This window comes from Pelophylax lessonae (assembly GCF_965119305.1).
Source record: "Pelophylax lessonae genome assembly, chromosome: 2".
Classification (NCBI taxonomy): domain Eukaryota; kingdom Metazoa; phylum Chordata; class Amphibia; order Anura; family Ranidae; genus Pelophylax; species Pelophylax lessonae.
In genome coordinates this window covers 726,388,543-726,408,378 of record NC_138769.1, presented here as the reverse complement: position 1 = coordinate 726,408,378, position 19,836 = coordinate 726,388,543, and the positions used below count along the sequence as shown (strand labels likewise).

The following is a 19,836-nucleotide window of genomic DNA, read 5'->3' as shown; positions in this document are numbered from 1 at the left end:
GTATTTCTCCTGAAGTGCTTCACAGCTTTCCTTCAGAGAGCTCACCAACTCTTTCTGCTTCCTCAAAGCTTGCTCCAAGTCCTTCAATTCAGGCCTCAGAGCCGGTCTCTTCTTACTGTACAGTTTGGCACAATATAACTTTTTCTTTTTAAATTCTACTTTCAAAGTTGCCAATTTCTCCTCCTCTTTCTCAATCCGCCTCAGCTTTTCAACAGTCCTCCGTCTAAAGGTAGGCAGGGATTCACCCCTCCTTCGGCCGAGCTCCATGTCTTCCATAGTCTCAGGCCTATCCAGGGGGCCCCCGCCAGGGTCCTCCCCAGGATCCAGCATCCTTCCTGGGGCAGAGAAGCAACTCTAGCCCCTGGCTTCTGGAAGCACACGAGCTAAGGAACCAGCAACCTCACACCTCACTGTCAAGGAGTAGAATGGAAGTTTCCCTGTGCTGAGTTCCCGGGATTGTACACCTGCTGTGCCCATTCTGAGGGATTCCCACCATCCCTCTGCTGAGTTCCTGAGTCTGTAACCTGCTTTGCCCATTATGAGGAATCCCAACCATCCCTGTGCTGAGTTCCCGGGTCTGTACACCTGCTGTGCTCATTCTGAGGGGTTCCCACCATCCCTGTGCTGAGTTCTCAGGTCAGTACATCTACTTTTCCCATTATGAGGGATTCCCTCCATCTCTGTGCTGAGTTCCTGGGTCTGTACACCTGCTGTGCCCATTATGAGGGGTTCCCACCATCCCTGTGTGGAGTTCCCAGGTTTGTACACCTTCTGTACCTATGTACCTATTATGAGAGGTTCCATCCATCCCTGTGCTGAGTTCCCGGGTCAGTACACCTGCTGTGCCCATTATGAGAGGTTCCCACCATCCCTGTGCTGAGTTCCCGGGTCTGTACACCTGCTGTGCTTATTCTGAGGGGCTCCCACCATCCCTGTGCTGAGTTCTCAGGTCAGTACACCTGCTTTTCCCATTATGAGGGGTCTCCACCATCCCTGTCCTGAGTTCCCGGGTCTGTACACCTGCTGTGCTTATTCTGAGGGGCTCCCACCATCCCTGTGCTGAGTTCTCAGGTCAGTACACCTGCTTTTCCCATTATGAGGGGTCCCCACCATCCCTGTCCTGAGTTCCCGGGTCTGTACACCTGCTGTGCTCATTCTGAGGGGTTCCCACCATCCCTGTGCTGTTCTCAGTTCAGTACACCTGCTTTTTCCATTATGAGGGGTTCCCACCATCCCTGTGCCGAGTTCCTGGGTCTGTACACCTGCTGTGCTCATTCTGAGGGGTTCCCACCATCCCTGTGCTGAGTTCTCAGTTCAGTACACCTGCTTTTTCCATTATGAGGGGTTCCCTTCATCCCTGTGCTCAGTTCCTGGGTCTGTACGCCTGCTATGCCCATTATGAGGGGTACCCACCATCCCTGTGTGGATTTCCCAGGTTTGTACGCCTGCTGTACCCATTATGAGAGTTTCCCACCATCCCTGTGCTGAGTTCCCTGGTCAGTACACCTGCTGTGCCCATTATGAGGGGTTCCCACCATCCCTGTGCTGAGTTCCCTGGTCAGTACACCTGCTGTGCCCATTATGAGGGGTTCCCATGCTCCCTGTGCTGAGTTCCTAGGTCAGTACACCTGCTTTGCCCTGTATGAGGGGTCCCCACCTTACCTGCTGAACTACAATCTCCTACACGATGCGCATGCATGAAAATATTTGGATTTCCCATGACTTTCAATAGTCACTAAGACAAATGTGCTATCTTTACAATCTACACCACACTGTGCATGTGTGATGATGCACGTCATCAGGGGCTGGCTGTCTCTTCCAAGTTCTTGCAGCAGGTACCCTGATTCTGTAAGAATAAAAAGATGGCAGCACGGGATTGAGGAATCGACGGATTACACTAAGTGTAATGAGAAGTGAGAAGCTCACAGTGTGCAGTGTAAATCAGAGTAAGCAATGTCAGGAGAGGATCCTGTACAACTGTGCAAGTCTGAATGGAAGGCTGGAGGCCAGCTTTAAAGTCTTCCTGCAAGCTTCATCCCATTACATCCCTGAGTTTTGGCTCATCATGCAGACAAAACTCTGCTGGAAATGAGATCCAGAACCCCCGCGCCGAAAACAAGTCACTGCAAAGGTTAAATCGGAAATTCTTGGCTGGGAAGTGACACCAGTAAGAAAAAGTGAATGAGAGTGACTGGGGCTGGACAGCATTGTGACATAACTGTGCTCAGGGGAGGGGCTCCGGGGATCGCACTGAATGGGATCTCACTGACAGCAGTTGGTATGAGACGCACGAGGCGCCCGGACGCTGATCACAGCACCTGCCAACTGACACCCAGCGCACATCTCCAGGTCCTGAGAACTTCCCAGGAGTCCAGGATTACAATGTATCAGGTAAGTGATCCAAATCCCATACAAAGTGTATGTTAAGGTGTAAATGTGACTTTCACCAAACATTCACCGGTGGTGAATCAATCAGTGTCACTGAAAAGACATCCAACAGCAGTCACCGCTTTATAAATACACCTCAAAGGGTCTTTCTGATGATGCTAATTGCCTGGCTGTCTCTGGCCTCCAGACTCTCAAAGTCACTGACCTAAACCAAGCAGGCGGATCAAAAAAATCTAAGAAAAGTCACAACTGACTGATCTGCCCGGCTGTCATCCCAATCCTTCAACTCACTGACCCAGAGAATGCAGCAAATGAGGTATTCCTAACCTGCAGGATTGCTCCTGGTGGAGTGATTCAGAGCACTGGAGCTTCTGGATCAGCATGGCGGCCGGGAAAGTGGCATTTTCAGAAGTAGAGGTCAGTGACTGCAGCTTCCAAATCTCTTCAGCATAGTTTTAATAAAATAGTTATTTGTAATTCAAAGGAGAAGAACATTCAGAGGGAAATGGTTAATGTTCAGCCACAGCAAAAAGCCACAAGAGATGCCGTCTGCCCTCTGCACACGGAGCTAAAGGGGAACTCTAATGTTTTATTACACATTTCTTCAAAGTTTGAAAAGTTTTTTTAGTTAAAAAGTTTTAAAAGGTAGTTTACCCTCTGCACTCTCACCAATCTCTCTCTCTCTCTCTCTCTTTTCTCTCCCCTAGCTCCTCTCTCCCTTAGATCTTCTCTCTCTTTCTCTCTCCATCCTTCCTCTCTCTCCTTTTGCTCTCCTATCTCTCCTCTCTCCTCTAGCTCTTCCCTCTCTCTCCATCTTTCTTCTCTCTTTTAGCTCTTCTCTACCCCTTAGCTCCCCTCTCTCTCTTCTAGCTCTCTTTATTTCTCTATGTCTCATTTCTGTTTTTCCCCTCACTTTCTGTTTGTCTCTCTCTTCATTCTCTTCTAGCTCTTTTTTCTTTTTTCACTCTATGTCTCTTCTCTCCCCAAGCTCTCCCTTCTCTCTCTCTTTCTCTCCTCTTTCTCTCAATTTTTCCTCTCTCATATTTCCCCTAATTCCTCTCTCCCCAAGCTATTCTCTCTCTCTCTCTCTCTCTTTCTCTCTATCCACCTTTCCTATCCTCTCTACCTTGCTCCTCCCCCCCCCTCTCACTCTCTATCACTCTCCTTTCTCCCCTAGCTCTCTTTTCCCTCTGTATCTCCTCTCTTCCCTACCTCTCGTTTCCCTCTACCCATCCTCTCTCCTAGCTCTCTTTTGCCTCTATGCCTCCTCTCTCACCTAGCTCTCTTTTCCCTCTATGTCTCCTTTCTCCTCGCTCTCTCTCTCCTCTAGCTCTGTTTTCCCTCTATGCCTCCTCTTTCCCCTGACTCTCTTCTCCCTCAATGCCTCATCTCTCACCTAGCTCTCTTTTCCCTCTATGTCTCCTCTCTCTTCTAGCTATCTTTTTCCTCTTTATCTCCTCTATCCGCCTATCTTTCTTTTCCCTCTATATCTTCTCTCTCCCCTAGCTCTCTTTTCCCTCTTTATCTCCTCTCTCCCCTAGCTCTCTTTTCCCTCAATGTACCTCTCTCCCCTAGCTCTCTTTTCCCTCTATGTCTCCTCTCTCCTTGCTCTCTCTCTCCTCTAGCTTTCTTTTCCCTCTATGCCTCCTCTTTCCCCTGGCCCTCTTCTCCCTATATGCCTCCTCTCTCACCTAGCTCTCTTTTCCCTCAATGCATCCTTTCCCCCCTACCTCTCTTTTCCCTCTATGTCTCCTCTCCCCTCGCTCTCTCTCTCTCCTCAAGCTCTCTTTTCCCTCTATGCCTCCTCTCTCCCCTGGCCCTCTTCTCCCTATATGCCTCCTCTCTCACCTAGCTCTCTTTTCCCTCAATGCATCCTTTCCCCCCTACCTCTCTTTTCCCTCTATGTCTCCTCTCCCCTCGCTCTCTCTCTCTCCTCTAGCTCTCTTTTCCCTCTATGTCTCCTTTCTCCTTGTTCTCTCTTTCCTCTAGCTCTCTTTTCCCTCTATGCCTCCTCTCTCCCCTAGCTCTCTTTCCCTCTATGTTTCCTTTCTCCTTGTTCTCTCTTTCCTCTAGCTCTCTTTTCCCTCTATGTCTCCTCTCTCCCCTAGCTCTCTTTTCCCTCTATGCCTCCTCTCTCTTCTCTCTCCCCTAGCTCCCCGTTCTCTCTAGCTCTCCTCTCCTCCATCTCTGTCTCTCCCCACACTCTGTATCTCTTCTCTCTTTATGTGTATCCCTCTCTTTCTATCTCTCCTCTCTCAAAGGACATATACATCCAAAAGAAGGGCTGTGCACAGGATTCTTGTTTTTTTTTTTATAACTTTCTTTGAAATAAAATAAATTAAATGAAGAGCAGAATGAAGGAAATCTAGAGAAACATCAGGAATATCTGCAGCTCACCCCTTTTATATATACATATATATATATATTACTATTTTACTATATTACTAGTATATATTATATATTCCTACCAAAAAAGCAAACTTTTTTGGTAGGAACAAATGCATTTTACCTTTGCCAATGCAATTGAGAAATGAATTGTGCAGGGCCATTATCAGGGGTAAGGGATGATATAAAGGGGATAGGAGGGGAGTCCGGGGACATTATCAGGGGTAAGGGATAGGAGGTGAGTCTGGGGACATTATCAGGGGTAAGGGATAAGAGGTGAGTCCGGGGACCTTATCAGGGGTAAGGGATAAGAGGTGAGTCCGGGGACCTTATCAGGGGTAAGGGATAAGAGGTGAGTCCGGGGACATTATCAGGGGTAAGGGATAAGAGGTGAGTCCGGGGACATTATCAGGGGTAAGGGATAGGGGTGAGTCCGGGGACATTATCAGGGGTAAGGGATAGGAGGTGAGTCCCAGAACATTATCAGGGGTAAAGGATAGGAGGGGAGTCCGGGGACCATATCAAGGGTAAGGGATAGGAGATGAGTCCGGGGACATTATCAGGGGTAAGGGATAGGAGGTGAGTCCAGGGACATTATTGGGGGTATGGGATAGGAGGTTAGTCCGGGGACATTATTGGGGGTATGGGATAGGAGGTTAGTCCGGGGACATTATCAGGGGTAAGGGATAGGAGGTGAGTCCAGGGACATTATCAGGGTTAAGGGATAGGAGGTGAGTCCGGGGACATTATTGGGGGTATGGGATAGGAGGTGAGTGTGAAGACATTATCAGGGGTAAGGGATAGGAGATGAGTCCAGGGACATTATCGGGGGTAAGGGATAGGAGGTGAGTCTGGGGACATTATCGGGGGTAAGGGTTAGGAGGTGAGTTTGGGGACATTATCGGGAGTAAGGGATAGGAGGTGAGTCTGGGGACATTATCGGTGGTAAGGGATAGGAGGTGAGTCTGGGGACATTATCGGGGGTAAGGGTTAGGAGGTGAGTTTGGGGACATTATCGGGAATAAGGGATAGGAGGTGAGTCTGGGGACATTATCGGGGGTAAGGGATAGGAGGTGAGTCTGGGGACATTATCGGGGGTAAGGGTTAGGAGGTGAGTTTGGGGACATTATCGGGGGTAAGGGTTAGGAGGTTAGTCCGGGGACATTATCGGGGGTAAGGGATAGGAGGTGAGTTTGGGGACATTATCGGGGGTAAGGGTTAGGAGGTTAGTCCGGGGACATTATCGGGGGTAAGGGATAGGAGGTGAGTTTGGGGACATTATCGGGGGTAAGGGTTAGGAGGTTAGTCCGGGGACATTATCGGGGGTAAGGGATAGGAGGTGAGTTTGGGGACATTATCGGGGGTAAGGGTTAGGAGGTAAGGTAAGTCCGGGGAAATTATCGGGGTAGTGTATAGAGAAGAGGTGATTTCAGGCATTTCTATATCCATATATATCATTATAAATCTCACAGGTAATCCTTTGGACTGACTTACAGCAGAACACCAGCTCTCCACCTTCCTGATTTAGATTGAGTTTGTAATGACTGGAATGGCAAGTTGCAGGTCAGCGCCCCCTATATGTGACATATGAAACTTTTCCCAACTCTCTACAATGTAACTTGTTGGTGGCAGTCTTCTCTAAATCAGTTCATACAGAAAAATGCATGACAATGCACCAACCAATAAAGAGAACCTCTGAGGACAGAAATACAGAGACGGCAATTCTCACTAGTTAGAGAGCCACTGACCTGGAACAATTACATTGATGCGGTATCCAGCTTCACATGCTTGGTAAAGATCAGTGACTCACTATAGAGAATCAAGGATGAGGAACCAAACAAGAACACAGAGCCAACTCCCTAATTCATCCAGACAGCTTCCCTTTAGAGTGGAACTGAATATAATGGCCATCCTTTTAAACCCTTGAAGAGTCCCAGCATGTTGCTCCCGCTGTAGTTTTGCTAGAATCGCTGTCAAATAAAAGCATCCCTAAGCAGTTGTGGACACATGCTCAAAAAAACTTCCTCCACATACACAGGGTGTACGTCCTGTATGCCCTGCTTTATCTTCCTGCCTTGCTTCTGCTACCCGCCTCCCCTTTTGCACTTGCCAGCAATTTCCAGCTGTCAACATGACAGCCAGGAGATGCTGTGTAAATACAGGAGCTGTAGTAGCTGCTGCTGCTGCTGTAAAAAATAAACCAAATGATACAGTGTTTATAAACATTGACCAGAGATAAAGAGATATGAAGTGAAATTGTTTATAAACATTGATCTCCTCTATCCGCCTATCTTTCTTTTCCCTCTATATCTTCTCTCTCCCCTAGCTCTCTTTTCCCTCAATGTACCTCTCTCCCCTAGCTCTCTTTTCCCTCTATGTCTCCTCTCTCCTTGCTCTCTCTCTCCTCTAGCTTTCTTTTCCCTCTATGCCTCCTCTTTCCCCTGGCCCTCTTCTCCCTCTATGCCTCCTCTCTCACCTAGCTCTCTTTTCCTTCAATGCATCCTTTCCCCCCTACCTCTCTTTTCCCTCTATGTCTCCTCTCTCTCTTCTAGCTATCTTTTCCCTCTTTATCTCCTCTATCCGCCTATCTTTCTTTTCCCTCTATATCTCCTCTCTCCCCTAGCTCTCTTTTCCCTCTTTATCTCCTCTCTCCCCTAGCTCTCTTTTCCCTCAATGCATCCTCTCTCCCCTAGCTCTCTTTTCCCTCTATGTACCTCTCTCCCCTAGCTCTCTTTTCCCTCTATGTCTCCTCTCTCCTCGCTCTCTCTCTCTCCTCAAGCTCTCTTTTCCCTCTATGCCTCCTCTCTCCCCTAGCTCTCTTTTCCCTCTATGTCTCCTTTCTCCTTGTTCTCTCTTTCCTCTAGCTCTCTTTTCCCTCTATGTCTCCTCTCTCCTTGATCTCTCTCTCCTCTAGCTCTCTTTTCCCTCTATGCCTGCCCTCTCCCCTAGCTCTCTTTTCCCTCTATGTCTCCTCTCTCTTCTCTCTCCCCTAGCTCCCCGTTCTCTCTAGCTCTCCTCTCCTCCATCTCTGTCTCTCCCCACACTCTGTATCTCTTCTCTCTTTATGTGTATCCCTCTCTTTCTATCTCTCCTCTCTCAAAGGACATATACATGCAAAAGAAGGGCTGTGCACAGGATTCTTGTTTTTTTTTTATAACTTTCTTTGAAATAAAATAAATTAAATGAAGAGCAGAATGAAGGAAATCTAGAGAAACATCAGGAATATCTGCAGCTCACCCCTTTTATGTATACATATATATATATATATATTACTATTTTACTATATTACTAGTATATATTATATATTCCTACCAAAAAAGCAAACTTTTTTGGTAGGAACAAATGCATTTTACCTTTGCCAATGCAATTGAGAAATGAATTGTGCAGGGCCATTATCAGGGGTAAGGGTTAGGAGGTTAGTCCGGGGACATTATCAGGGGTAAGGGATAGGAGGTGAGTCCGGGGACATTATCAGGGGTAAGGGTTAGGAGGTTAGTCCGGGGACATTATCAGGGGTAAGGGATAGGAGATGAGTCCAGGGACATTATCAGGGGTAAGGGATAGGAAGTGAGTCCGGGGACATTATTGGGGGTATGGGATAGGAGGTTAGTCCGGGGACATTATTGGGGGTATGGGATAGGAGGTTAGTCCGGGGACATTATCAGAGGTAAGGGATAGGAGGTGAGTCCAGGGACATTATCAGGGTTAAGGGATAGGAGGTGAGTCCGGGGACATTATTGGGGGTATGGGATAGGAGGTGAGTGTGAAGACATTATCAGGGGTAAGGGATAGGAGATGAGTCCAGGGACATTATCAGGGGTAAGGGATAGGAGGTGAGTCTGGGGACATTATCGGGGGTAAGGGTTAGGAGGTGAGTTTGGGGACATTATCGGGGGTATGGGATAGGAGATTAGTCCAGGGACATTATCAGGGGTAAGGGATAGGAGGTGAGTCCAGGGACATTATCAGTGGTAAGGGATAGGAGGTGAGTCCGGGGACATTATTGGGGGTATGGGATAGGAGGTGAGTGTGAAGACATTATTGGGGGTATGGGATAGGAGATGAGTCCAGGGACATTATCAGGGGTAAGGGATAGGAGGTGAGTCCAGGGACATTATCGGGAGTAAGGGATAGGAGGTGAGTCCAGGGACATTATCAGGGGTAAGGGATAGGAGGTGAGTCTGGGGACATTATCGGGGGTAAGGGTTAGGAGGTGAGTTTGGGGACATTATCGGGGGTAAGGGTTAGGAGGTTAGTCCGGGGACATTATCGGGGGTAAGGGATAGGAGGTGAGTCCAGGGACATTATCAGGGGTAAGGGATAGGAGGTGAGTGTGAAGACATTATCAGGGGTAAGGGATAGGAGATGAGTCCAGGGACATTATCGGGAGTAAGGGATAGGAGGTGAGTCTGGGGACATTATCGGGGGTAAGGGTTAGGAGGTGAGTTTGGGGACATTATCGGGGGTAAGGGTTAGGAGGTTAGTCCGGGGACATTATCGGGGGTAAGGGATAGGGGGTGAGTCTGGGGACATTATCGGGGGTAAGGGTTAGGAGGTGAGTTTGGGGACATTATCGGGGGTAAGGGTTAGGAGGTTAGTCCAGGGACATTATCGGGGGTAAGGGATAGGAGGTGAGTCTGGGGACATTATCGGGGGTAAGGGTTAGGAGGTGAGTTTGGGGACATTATCGGGGGTAAGGGTTAGGAGGTTAGTCCGGGGACATTATCGGGGGTAAGGGATAGGAGGTGAGTTTGGGGACATTATCGGGGGTAAGGGATGGGAGGTAAGGTAAGTCCGGGGAAATTATCGGGGTAGTGTATAGAGAAGAGGTGATTTCAGGCATTTCTATATCCATATATATCATTATAAATCTCACAGGTAATCCTTTGGACTGACTTACAGCAGAACACCAGCTCTCCACCTTCCTGATTTAGATTGAGTTTGTAATGACTGGAATGGCAAGTTGCAGGTCAGCGCCCCCTATATGTGACATATGAAACTTTTCCCAACTCTCTACAATGTAACTTGTTGGTGGCAGTCTTCTCTAAATCAGTTCATACAGAAAAATGCATGACAATGCACCAACCAATAAAGAGAACCTCTGAGGACAGAAATACAGGGATGGAAATTTTCACTATTTGGAGAGCCACTGACCCGGAACAATTACATTGATGCGGTATCCAGCTTCACGTGCTTGGTAAAGATCAGTGACTCACTATAGAGAATCAAGGATGAGGAACCAAACAAGAACACAGAGCCAACTCCCTAATTCCATCCAGACAGCTTCCCTTTAGAGTGGAACTGAATATAATGGCCATCCTTTTAAACCATTGAAGAGTCCCAGCATGTTGCTCCCGCTGTAGTTTTGCTAGAATCGCTGTCAAATAAAAGCATCCCTAAGCAGTTGTGGACACATGCTCAAAAAAACTTCCTCCATCATGTACACAGGGTGTATGTATTGTATGCCCTGTTTTATCTTCCTGCCTTGCTTCTGCTACCCGCCTCCCCTTTTGCACTTGCCAGCAATTTCCAGCTGTCAACATGACAGCCAGGAGATGCTGTGTGAATACAGGAGCTGTAGTAGCTGCTGCTGCTGCTGCTGTAAAAAATAAACCATCTGATACAGTGTTTATAAACATTGACCAGAGATAAAGAGATATGAAGTGAAATTGTTTATAAACATTGATCAGACCGGTGATAGAGAGATACAAAGTAACATTGTTTATAAACATTGATCAGACAGGAGAGAGATACAAAGTAACATTTTTTATAAACATTGATCAGATGGGGATAGAGAGATACAAAGTAACAGTGTTTATAAACATTGATCAGACAGGAGAGATACAAAGTTACATTGTTTATAAACATTGATCAGACAGGAGATACAGAGAGATACAAAGTAACACTGTTTTTAAACATTGATCAGATGGGAGATAGAGAGATACAAAGTAACATTGTTTTTAAACATTGATCAGATGGGAGATAGAGAGATACAAAGTAACATTGTTTATAAACATTTATCAGACAGAGATACAAAGTAACATTGTTTATAAACATTGATCAGATGGAAGATAGATTGAATACAAAGTAACAGTGTTTATAAACATTGTTTAGACAGAGATACAGAAAAATACAAAGCAACATTATTTATAAACATTGATCAGACAGAGATACAGAGAGATACAAAGTAACATTGTTTATAAACATTGATAAGGCAGGAGATAGAGAGAGATACAAAGTAATATTGTTTATAAACATTGATCAGACAGGCCATACACCAGTACAGCCATTCACTTGTATGGCTGACTGTACATGCCACCTGGTGTAGGAGGCCATCATTCCCGGCACACCATGCGCAGGAGAAGACAGTCAGCAGGGAGGTAGAGGCATCTTATTGGAAGAGACATTGGGGGAGATTTACTAAAACTAGAGAGTGCAAAATCTGGTGCTGCTTTACATAGAGACCAATCAGCTTTCAGGCTTTATTGTCAAAGCTTAAGCTTACAAATTGAAGTTTAAAGCTGATTGGCTACCATGCACAGCTGCACCAGATTATGAGTGCACCAGTTTAGTAAATTAACCCCACTGTATGCGTTCTGCAATAAAAGCCTGTCTGCTCGCCGTTTATTATTATATAATTTCCGCTTTAATATTTAAAAGACTTTATATATTGGTTTTTCTGCAGGCTGCTGTCACGTTTGGTTTAGGTGGATAGTAGGACTTTGTGTTAATTATACATACTGAGGAATGATTGTCCAGTCAAGGATGGGCATTTGTAAGAATCACCACTCCTAGGGATGCATTCATAAAATACAAATGCTGAGGCATTCACACGGCCATCCCCAATAATCCCCACAATGTGTCTAATATGTGTTTTTCCTATGGTCATCAACTCCTCCCAGTGGCCCTAATGCAGCATTTTCCTGAAATACAGCAATCAGGAAAATACCATATTATTAGATGGAGCTAAAATACAGCAATCAGGACAATACTGCATTATGACCACTAGATGGAGCTAAAATACAGCAATCAGGACAATACTGCATTATGACCACTAGATGGAGCTAAAATACAGCAATCAGGACAATACTGGATTATGACCACTAGATGGAGCTAAAATACAGCAATCAGGACAATACTGCATTATGACCACTAGATGGAGCTAAAATACAGCAATCAGGAAAATATCACATTATGCCCACTAGATGGAGCTAAAATACAGCAATCAGGACAATACTGCATTATGACCACTAGATGGAGCTAAAATACAGCAATCAGGACAATACTGCATTATGACCACTAGATGGAGCTAAAATACAGCAATCAGGACAATACTGCATTATGACCACTAGATGGAGCTAATATACAGCAATCAGGGAAAGATCACATTATGACCACTAGATGGAGCTAATATACAGCAATCAGGGAAATATCACATTATGCCCACTAGATGGAGCTAACAATCAAATTGTCATGAAAACTGAGTTCATGCCTGTACCCAAAGGACTGTGCATGCATGTGGTACTATTCATAGACCTGCACATAGAATCAGAGCATGAGCATAAGCATGCACGTTTGAAGTGACTTAGGCGCCCAGAGGCCTATTTAAAGCACTGCAAGGCTCAAGATCATTGCTGAGTGGTGGCCAGCTCCTGATCTGTGACCAGAACCTTCTTACATCTGTGTTTCCCCCGGCTTATCCTCTGACATTGCCTGATCTTGACTCCTCCGACACCTGCCCCTGGCTTCTTTCCTGACTCCTCATTCTGCTTACTGTTCTGGCTTGTTTCTGCCTGTCTGACACTGACCTAGGCTTGGCTCCTGTTTCAATTCTTGTCTCCTGCATCTGTACCTGTTGGTGAACCCTGGTGACCTGACCATGTTCCAGAAGCTTGTTCTCACAAGTTCTGTGAACACATCTGGCATGAATTTCCTGCTCCTCAGCTTCTGCCTTATCGCAAGATCCAGATATTCTGCTGGCCAGAATTCTCTACAGGCACTCATGCCACTCTGTCCTCAGTCGAGGGGGGGGGGGGGATGGGACAGGAGGTGTAAGGGAGAGCCCTCTCACCAGTTTGGCCTTTACCAGGTACGTGACTAAAATACACCCATTACGCACATTACTTGGATCCTTCCTGATGGCATTTGCACACCAATTGTTTTCATAAATAGACCTCTTTACCCCTTATGCTGCCCATGCCATTTTTGCATTTTTTTGCACCTGTGTTTAAAAAATGATTTTAAGCCTGAAGATTAGGTAAACCCCCCAAACATGATATATTTTCTGAAAGTAGACACCCTAGAACACATATGTCAAACACAAGGCCTACGGGCGGAATCCGGCCCGCCAGACCTTGTCATGTCAAATGGAACGGCTTTGCTCTCAGTGGCCCCCAGAACTAACAGATCCCTGCAGGAACTCACGGCAGGAACAGATCTCCAGGATCTGGGGGAGAGAACAATGTACCTGCAAGGCGAGGCAGATCTGCCTACACAGAGAGGAACTGGAGCCGGGCCAGGTTGGGGAAAGAGATGTGAGGAAGCTTTGGGGGTGGGGGGTTGCACACTGTATATAGTGCACCCCTAAACTCTGCACTCTGTACACAGCACACCCCGAACACACTCTATATGTAACATATTCCTAAACCCTGCCCTCTATATGTAATGCACCCCTGCACTCTGAACTTAGCGTATCCCTAAACCTGCACTCTGTACGTAGCGCACCCCTAAACCCTGCACTCTGTACATAGAGCACTCCTGAACTCTGCACTCTGTACCTAATGCACTCCTGAAGACTGCACTCTGTACGTAAAGCACTCCTGAACCTTGCACTCTGTATGTAACGCACTCCTGAACCCTGCACTCTGTATGTAATGCACTCCTGAACCCTTCACTCTGTATGTAACGCACTCCTGAACCCTGCACTCTGTACATAATTTACTTCTGAACCCTGCACTCTGTACATACCGTACTTCTGAAACCTGCACTCTGTATGTAACATACTCATGAACCCTGCACTCTGTAGGTAATGCACTCCTAAACCCTGCACTCTGTACATAGAGCACTCCTGAACCCTGCAGTCTGTACGTAAAACACTCCTGAACCCTGCACTCTGTAGGTAATGCACTCCTGAACCCTGCACTCTGTACAGAGTGCACTCCTGATCCCTGCACTCTGTACGCACAGCACTTGTGAACCCTGCACTCTGTACGTAATGCAATCCTGAACCCTGCACTCTGTACGTAATGCACTCCAATACCCTGCTCTCTGTATGTAATGCACTCCTGAGGAGTAGGGTGCCCATGTGTCCCAGATTGCCCGGGACTGTCCCGCAATTGACATGTCTGTCCCGGGTCCCGAGCACCTTCATTCCGGGACAATACAGTGTTTTAGGAATAGTGCCCCATCCTTGGTGTCCATGGGAGCAATAGTGCCCAATCATTGGTGTCCGTGGAAGGAATAGTGCCCCATCAATGGTTTCAGTGGGAGGAAAAGTGCCCCATCATTGGTATCAGTGGGAGGAATATTGCCCCATCATTGGCATCAGTGGAAGGAATAGTGCCCCATCATTGGTTTCAGTGGGAAGAATAAGTGCCCTATCATTGGTATCAGTGGAAGGAATATGCCCCATCCTTGGTGCCTGTGGAAGGAATAGTGCTCCATCCTTGGTGTCCGTGGGAGGAATAGTGCTCCGTCCTTGGTGTCCGTGGGAGCAATAGTGCCCCATCATTGGTTTCAGTGGGAGAAACAATGCCCCATCATTGGTATCAGTGGGAGGAATAGTGCCCCATCATTGATTTCAGTGGGAGGGATAATACCCCATCATTGATATCAGTAGGAGGAATAGTGCCCCATCATTGGTTTCAGTGGGAGGAATAGTGCCCCATCATTGGTTTCAGTGGGAGGAATAGTGCCCCAACATTGGTATCAGTGGGAGGAATAGTGCCCCATCATTGGTTTCAGTGGGAGGAATAGTGCCCCATCATTGGTTTCAGTGGAAGGAATAGTGCCCCATCATTGGTTTCAGTGGGAGAAACAATGCCCCATCATTGGTTTCAGTGAGAGGAATAGTGCCCCATCATTGGTTTCAGTGGGAGGAATAGTGCCCCAACATTGGTGTCAGTGGGAGGAATAGTGCCCCATCATTGGTGTCAGTGGGAGGAATAGTGCCCCATCATTGGTAGTGCCAACTGAAGTATCTCTGCTTTACAGAGCAGAGCTCAGGTTTATTTATAGCCAGAGAACAAAAGGGGGGTTACAGGGGAGTGGCTTCAAGACCACCAATCACAAACATGTATACATTCAAAAGTACAATAGAAAAGAGGAGTGAATGTTTATGGAATATTTATGGAATAACACAGAAGAACACAGCAAATCCATGGGGTTTTCGAGAATTCAGTGGTTGGCGATGCAAGTGGGGGACATATCCAGATATGTAAAGGTACATGCTGGCTGTGATTGAGCATGGAGCATTTTCTGAAAGGATCTGAAAAGGACTAGGTGTCCCCACGGATTTGCTGTGTTCCATTCTGTTTTGTAGGAAGTATCTTTATGCATACCTAGAGCCTTTCCTTCCTTGTTTGGGTTGGACCACTGGATTTGGGTGGACCGTTCCCCTTTCTCCTACTGGTTTGGATGTTACCACACCCTGCCCTGCTTGTCTTCATTTGTGTACAATTGGTATCCACGGACGTCCTGGTAGATCAACAATTTGGGATTAGGCAAATACCTGCTACCCCTTTTGAAATCATATTTATTTTAATCTGTCAATGTGAGCCCTCTTCACCCAATACCCCTGAATAAGCAACACAAGTGAAACACGTTGTGCCAGCTCCACCTTTCGACATATACATGGGCACACTGCCAACTCAGTGTATCGATGTGAGAGGTTAAGCTTGGTTTTGAGGAAGGGCTATTCTCTTTTTATCCATTACATTGTACTTTTGTATTATAATATATGAATTAATCATGTTTTGTATTAAATTTTAATCATTTTGATATTAATAAAGTAAATATTTTACCAATTTATGAAATTATTATCATACCGAGTGGGGTAGTCTAGCACCGGTAAAGCCCGCTTCTCCTTTGTACACTACATATCAATTCTTGGGGTGTTGGTGCTTGACATGATTGGTTAGGATGGCTTCTTTCTAACGTACTTACTTTGTCTCCAGGTTCTGCTCTGCTGGACACAATGAATTGCAACCGCTCTTCATCCATTTAATACCTGTTGACATGGAGAAGAACTTTACCATGGAAAAGCTCCTGGAAAACCTTCACACCGTGCTTCAGGCCATCAATAAGACACTAAGCACTGCGCAGTGCCAGTCGGACACGCAACACAACATCACCAAACCCAACAAGGACGACAATGCCTATATCTTCATCATCTTTGTCATGTTCCTCTTTGCTGTGACTGTAGGCAGTCTGATACTTGGATATACACGATCTAAGAATGTGGACAAACGCAGTGACCCCTACCACGTCTACATTAAAAACAGTCCAGTTTCAGTTATATGAAGGTAGCTGGAAGGTTCGTAGAACCTCTTAGGAGTTCCAATGAGGTCCTCATTCATGGTGCTTGGGTTGCTGGCACAAGGCCACCATGAGGATCAAAGGTGCGGCCTGGTCTATGTCCTATGGTGGTCAAACATTATGTGAATCCTTGCAACTCTGCAACTGATTTTAGCATCCATGCACTAATGGGATGAACTGCAAGGTGCACACAAGAGCTACAATATTTAGTAGCAATGCTGGTCTTGGGAATTTTGTAGGACGATGGAAAATTGATGGTGATTTTTTTGGTAGAAATGATATAAAATAGTTTTGAGTTCTCCTTCTGGGATTCCGGGATCAGTCGTATGAGCCGGGAGCTTGCTCTTACTGGTGGCAAGAACAAGTTTCAATGAAATGAAGGGAACTGGAAGGTTTGCAGAACCTCTTAGGAGTTCCAATGAGGACCTCATTCATGGTGCTTGGGTTGCTGGCACAAGGCTGCTATGAAGGTCAAAGGCTCTTCACATCACATTATGTGATTCCTTTCAAGTCTTCAACTGATTTTAGCCTTCATGCACTAAATGGGTTAAACTGTAAGATGTACACAGGAGCTACAGACAGTGGTGTATTTTGGTTTTGTGCTGCCCTAGGCAAGACTAAAATTGGACGCCCCCCTCCCCCTCATATGTAAATTTGTCCCACTCCTTCCTTTTTAATGGATGTGACTCCCTCCACAATTGAAGGACTACAAGTCCCAGCATGAACCCCTGAGATCTCACGAGAGGGAGGGTGAGAGGGGGAGGGAGAGAGAGGGGGGGTGAGGGAGGGTGAGAGAGAGAGCGGGGGTGAGGGAGGGAGAGAGAGAGAGGGGGGTGAGAGAGAGAGGGAGAGAGAGAGAGAGGGGGGATGAGAGAGAGAGAGGGAGAGAGAGAGGGGGGATGAGAGAGAGAGAGGGAGAGAGAGAGGGGGGGAATGAGAGAGAGAGAGAGGGAGGATGAGAGAGAGAGAGAGAGGAAGGGGGGAAAGAGAGAGGGATGAGAGAGAGAGAGAGAGAGGGGATCAGAGAGAGAGAGGAAGGGGGGAAAGAGAGAGGGGGCGATAGAGAGAGGGGGGATGAGAGAGAGAGAGTGGGGGGATGAGAGAGGAGGGATTGAGAGAGAGGGGGGGGCGAGAGAGAGAAAAGGTGTGAGAGAGAGAGGAGGGGGTGAGAAAGAGAGGGGGTGAAAGAGAGAGAGAGGGGGGTGAGAGAGAGGAAGGGTGAGTGAAAGAGAGAGAGGGTGTCAGAGAGATAGAGGGGTGAGAGAGAGAGGGAGGGTGAGAGCGAAGGCTCTAGCAACCAGTGGCCAATAGAGTCTCAAGTGGAGAGGGTGGCTTTTTTGCTGCCCCCCTGCAAAGTGCCGCCCTAGGCCTGGGCCTTGTCGGCCTAGGCCAAAATACAGCACTGGCTACAGAATTTAGTAGCGGCCATCCTGGTAATTTTGCGGGACACTGGAAAATGGATTTTTTAATTATGTATAAAGAAGTAAAAAAGTTTTGAGAAGGACAATATGGATCGTATGAGCCAGGAGCTCGCTCTTACTGGTGAATTTAAATTATATGAAGGGAACTGGAAGGTTTGCAGGACTTTCTAAGAGTTCCAATGAGGTCATCAACCATGGTGCTTGGTATGCTTGTACTAGGCCACCCTGAGGATCAAAGGCACGGCCTGGTCTATGGCCTATGGTGTTCAAACCTGTGATTCTGTGCAACTCTGCAACTGTTCTTAGCATCTGTACACTAATGGAATGAACTGTGAGGTGCACACAGGAGCCACACAATTCAAAATGCATTGCTCCTGGAAATTTTGTAGGATTTTTTATTTTGTTTTGTAAAAAAGAAGTAAAATTATTTTGTTACAAAGAAAATGGATCAGTTGTATGAGCCAGGAGTTTGCTGTTACGCTGTGCCCATGACCAGTCAGTTTATGGGCTTTGGAAGAAAAGCTTCTGTATCTCATTTGAGCCATGTGCAGAAGATCATTTTTTTTTTTTTAAGTTTTAATGCCGGGATAAGCAAATATTGTCTTAATACAAAAAGCATGTGTATTCTTCCTTGTATCTTGGTGTACTTTGTGTGTTTCTTCCAGATCTGTGCACTAATCCAGTGTGAATCTCCCTCCTCTGTGCAGGAGCGTCCTGTAAAAAAGACCAGTCACTGCTGATCCTTCTCCTTGTGCAGAGTGACTGGTCTTGTCTCCGCCCCCTCCTGTAGTTTTCTGCAGGCAGCCTCTAGTGGGTGGAGCCTACTGGATCCCTCCCACGGCTCTGCTCTCTGCACATTCTATGTACAGCACAGTGATGATGTCACTGCTACTTTTACACAGTGATATCTACAAAGGCATTTGATACACACAAACCTTTTATATCTTTTTTTCTTTGTGCATCAAGGGATATATTTAAAAGAACGTTTTGTGGCCAGAGTTCAGCTTTAAGATCATCACTAGTATTAACCACTTGCCAACTGCTTACCTCATATTTACTGCGGCAGTGTGGCACTCCCAGGTCTACGTCAGTTGCTTGGTGGCAGCTAGGGGGTGAGCGCGCGCCCCTTATCGTCGGCGGGGAAGACGATGCAGCGGGCAGGCAGCTCCGATTGCCGCCTGCCACCCACGATCGCTCCCCACGGAGAGAGAAGAAAGGTCGGCTGTTGTAAACACCGCTGACCGTTCTTCTCTCTGGAATGATCACAGAGCGCCTGTGATCCATCTATATAGGATCAGGGCTGCTGTTAGAAATCACGGGGCCCCATACAGACTACCTGGCAGGGCCCCCCCCAAGAAAATAAAGATATATTTAGCTAAAATTACAACAAAATCACTATTAGCAGACACAAATACAATGTAACTCACATAATTCCTGCTAAATCTAAAAGAAAAAACTATGTTAATAAATAAAAATGAAGATGAGATGGAGAAAGTATACAGGCTGTTCAGTTGGAGCTCTGGGATCAGAGAGACAGAGGGAGAGAAACAAAGTTACAGATAAACTCGGGAGCAGAGCTAACATTAGAGCCAGTGCTGGGAGGGGGTCCCACACAGGGAGGGGGATTAGTGGGGGACAACTGTCTTTTTCAGCAGATAAAAGCTGACAGCAGGGAGAGGGACAGATCAGATTCAGGTGCTGGAAGAAGATTTCTGTATTTGTTGTCCATCACTAATCCCCCTCTCTGTGTGGGCCCCCCTGTGTGCTCGGGCCCCCTACAAGAGGGCTGGTGGTCCCCCCCATCAGCAGCCCTGTATAGGATCACAGGTCTCTGTGGTCATTCCACAAGCCACGCCCCCTCACAGTTAGAAACACGCTCCTAGGTACACATTTAACCCCTTGATCATCCACACTGTTAACCCCTTCCCTGCCAGTGTCATTATTACAGTAACAGTGCATATGTTTAGCACTGATTACTGTAGTAATGTCACTGGTACCCCCAAAAGTGTCAAAAATGTCAGTCAGGGGTCCGATCTGTCCACCGCAATGTCTCAGTACCGCAAAAAAACGCAGATCGCCGCCATTACTAGTAAAAAAAAAAACAATA

The 19,836-nt window shown here is 46.7% G+C and overlaps 1 protein-coding gene across 1 annotated transcript; it reads left to right on the top strand.

Annotated features, from left to right (window-relative positions):
• Positions 1 to 2,361: 2,361 nt before the first annotated feature.
• On the top strand, positions 2,362 to 16,561 carry KCNE3 (potassium voltage-gated channel subfamily E regulatory subunit 3). Its single transcript, XM_082244566.1, has 2 exons — positions 2,362 to 2,391; positions 15,948 to 16,561. Exon 2 carries the CDS (start codon positions 16,009 to 16,011, stop codon positions 16,291 to 16,293), a length of 285 nt encoding a protein of 94 aa, XP_082100692.1. The 5' UTR covers positions 2,362 to 2,391; positions 15,948 to 16,008; the 3' UTR covers positions 16,294 to 16,561.
• Positions 16,562 to 19,836: the final 3,275 nt, after the last annotated feature.

What these genes read in the sequence shown, in the direction of transcription:
- KCNE3 (XM_082244566.1), top strand. Translation starts at nt 16,009, where the DNA reads ATGGAGAAGAACTTTACCATGGAAAAGCTCCTGGAAAACCTTCACACC.